This window comes from Vollenhovia emeryi, unplaced genomic scaffold (assembly GCF_000949405.1).
Source record: "Vollenhovia emeryi isolate VEMERY1.0 unplaced genomic scaffold, V.emery_V1.0 DF942012.1, whole genome shotgun sequence".
Lineage (NCBI taxonomy): Eukaryota > Metazoa > Arthropoda > Insecta > Hymenoptera > Formicidae > Vollenhovia > Vollenhovia emeryi.
This window is the reverse complement of record NW_011964354.1, coordinates 1-2,885: the sequence shown is the minus strand read 5'-3', so window position 1 is coordinate 2,885 and position 2,885 is coordinate 1. Positions and strand designations below refer to the sequence as shown.

Here is a 2,885-nt window from a genome sequence, read left to right as displayed (position 1 = left end):
TTTATCCTTATGACAAGAAAGAAAGGCGGAAAACGCGTACAACTCAAGAGAATTAAATACCAGATTAAGGAAGCCTTATCTTCTAACCAAGATCCAATTTCCCTCTTTGAAAAACTGAATAAATTACTATCTGAGTTAGAAAATAAAGAACAAGTTCAAAAATAAGTTCAAACTAAGATCAAATTAATCATTAGAGTCACACAATCAAGTCCAAATCCCCGGTAAAGCACTTGAATGTGTTGACCGATAAACGGACGAAACTTTGACTTTGTCAGACCGTGACAATGAAAAAGATTATACACTATCAACATGTAATACAACGCAAAACGAAATATCGTTCAGCGTAGAGCATAACGAAGGACCTTTACTGTCAAATGACTTTGAAAAAGAATATAAGAAATGCACAATGAAATATTTTACATTGGGAACAAATATCGGAAACAATTGCTGTTTACTTAAGGATAGGTCTGTAGTGCTTATTAAAAATTTCGCTAAACGCAATAATAATTATTATATTATCGGTAAAAAGTTTACAAATATTTATAATTTCTTTAATGAGCCGTGTCAGTCTTCGCGATTAAATATTTATTCCGTAGATATTCTTGGTTCTACTTCACTTTTCTTAGTAAATTTCTTAGTAAATAATGTTAGTAACAAATTAATTATTTTTCCAAGTAAAAAGGGTTTTGTCGTTTTTCCTCTGCTTCACGTTTAAATTGTATCTTATATTACACATTATATGAAATTGATTCTGTAAATTTTTTAACAATAGCTTTCATATTTATGGATTTCAAAATAAATTAATAACAAATATTTTTTTAATAAATATATTTTATTGATAAAGATAAAATAAATTTTTTTTTATTTGTTTAGCAAAATAATAAAATTGCATCAGATGCGATCTTTATTAAACTTTGGAGATGGAATGGAATGTAGTTCATTTCGTTGATGATAATGTCGTTGAGGCAATACCATCTAATTGGGTGTTCGGTGACATTTGTTATTGGCCATCTTATAAAGGAACAAAATTAACGCAAGCGATATCATCTAATTGTATGTCTCCAATAATTGGTGAATGGGAAGTATGTAAAATATGGCAATTGGCAAATGGACAGAAATATGGTAAATTTTAATAATATCAAATGTGGAATAATTTCATAACATTTTTTATGTTGAATATTTTGTTTGAACTTATTAACTTATTAAATTGTTAACCTAATTGTTCGGGCGTCGATCTCGACGAGATCGCCCGGAAACCAGCACCGCTCACGAATTGAGCGCGTAGGGCCCGGTTTCACCAACGCGAGTTAATCTAATCGATCGGTTAACTTAACAGGGTGCCAACATAAAACTTCTTTATTAACCAAGAAAATAGGTTAATAAAGAAGTTTTATGTTGGCACCCTGTTAAGTTAACGGACCGATTAGATTAACTCGCGTTGGTGAAACCGGGCCTAGTTGGAATAGCGCGAGGCCGTATAGCTTCGCTGGAGGAGATGGTGAAAGAAGCTGATCCACACGATCGTCAATTAACAACCAGTTTAATATTTCTAAATACATGGTGGCGCGAGAGACGAGCCGTATCAAGGCGCAAACGGAGATCTTCCTTCAGGGCCCTTCCTGGCGCGGATTTTGTTGCGCCTCGCATGCACCGAGGTCTTGTTCGCGCACGGCTGGGACCTGAAGTACGCTCTCGCAGGACGGCGCGCGGCGCACCGGTGATACGGTCGTCCGAACTCACGGCAAAATCATTAATAGAATTAAGTTGAACCGCTGAACAGTAATAAAAATAATACGTTCTAGAGCGAGCCCGATACTTGAGCGTCGGACGCGATGGAACTCTGAATACTGAGATCGGAGCGGTCATGAAGCGATCTGAGTATTGCTACGTCTCGGATCGAACTCTCCTCGATCGTCGGAATTGACGACGAGAGAGGGCCGCTGGATTTGTTCTCGAAAGATCGAGGTGTTTTTCTGTCCGGTGACCGCTGGTTTTATTTTCCACCCGAAGTCGTCGTGTAATCGCATATCACAACACGACCCCGGGTGATTCGACTCTTTGTCTCATCATCGCGCATATACCGCGGATACTGCGGAACGTCCTCGAGTTCAACGGCCGGCTCGACCCGATCGGTCGAAGCCGATACATATTAATTATTTTTCTCGGTAGATCCGAGTAAAGTCGTTTGACGCTCAAACACTAATGTATGTTTGTTACAGATAATTTGCTGAAAGCAAAAGTAAAGTGTGCGAAAGCAGAACATACGTCAGATCTTAATTCAGATTTAGAAAGTAAAAGACAAAGAAAAAAAACAATTCTTTGATGAAAAAAATCTGAATATGATATCACTCATATTGAGAGTGATTGTACCCTTCAATATAAAAATCCGTCATATACCATACGAAAGAGTAAGACTTAATCCATTTTTAATGTATTATAAAATATCTTATCTTGATGATAAATAGAATGTTTCATTTTATTATAGCACACAAAATAAACAACAATAATTTTTGAAGTGATTATTCCGAAAATGATTATACACAGAATACAAAATTGCCTTCTTCACCATCTAAAAGTATGTTGTAGTATATTATACAGGGTGTCTGATTCGATATGGACAATTCCAAAGATTATAGTAGATTGGGTTAAACTGAGAAGAAAAGTTATATAAAATTTTACAAAATCGTAATTATTATCGGCCGAATTCAGAAAAACGTCTGAGCCAATAAGTGCACGGAGGAGCGGAAGGCCGGACTCGGCAACATGCAAAATGGTGTGTTTGTTGACATCTCTCAAGATCCGATAGCGAGAGGTGGAGTCACGCATCGATCGATGAGAGACGGGGGCGAGCGGGGAGCGGCGAGCGGGGAGCGGCGAGCGTCGAG

At 37.4% G+C, this 2,885-nt stretch overlaps 1 protein-coding gene across 1 annotated transcript; it reads left to right on the top strand.

Moving 5' to 3' along the window:
• Positions 1-920: 920 nt before the first annotated feature.
• On the top strand, positions 921-2,631 carry LOC105570540. Its single transcript, XM_012027820.1, has 3 exons — positions 921-1,122; positions 2,220-2,307; positions 2,517-2,631. Exons 1-3 carry the CDS (start codon positions 921-923, stop codon positions 2,584-2,586), a joined length of 360 nt encoding a protein of 119 aa, XP_011883210.1. The 3' UTR covers positions 2,587-2,631.
• The last annotated feature ends 254 nt before the right edge of the window (positions 2,632-2,885 follow it).

What these genes read in the sequence shown, in the direction of transcription:
- LOC105570540 (XM_012027820.1), top strand. Translation starts at nt 921, where the DNA reads ATGGAATGGAATGTAGTTCATTTCGTTGATGATAATGTCGTTGAGGCA. An exon ending in GGCAAATGGACAGAAATATG is followed by an intron (nt 1,123 to 2,219) that starts GTAAATTTTAAT and finishes TGTTTGTTACAG; the next exon opens with ATAATTTGCTGAAAGCAAAA. An exon ending in GAAAGTAAAAGACAAAGAAA is followed by an intron (nt 2,308 to 2,516) that starts AAAAACAATTCT and finishes TAATTTTTGAAG; the next exon opens with TGATTATTCCGAAAATGATT.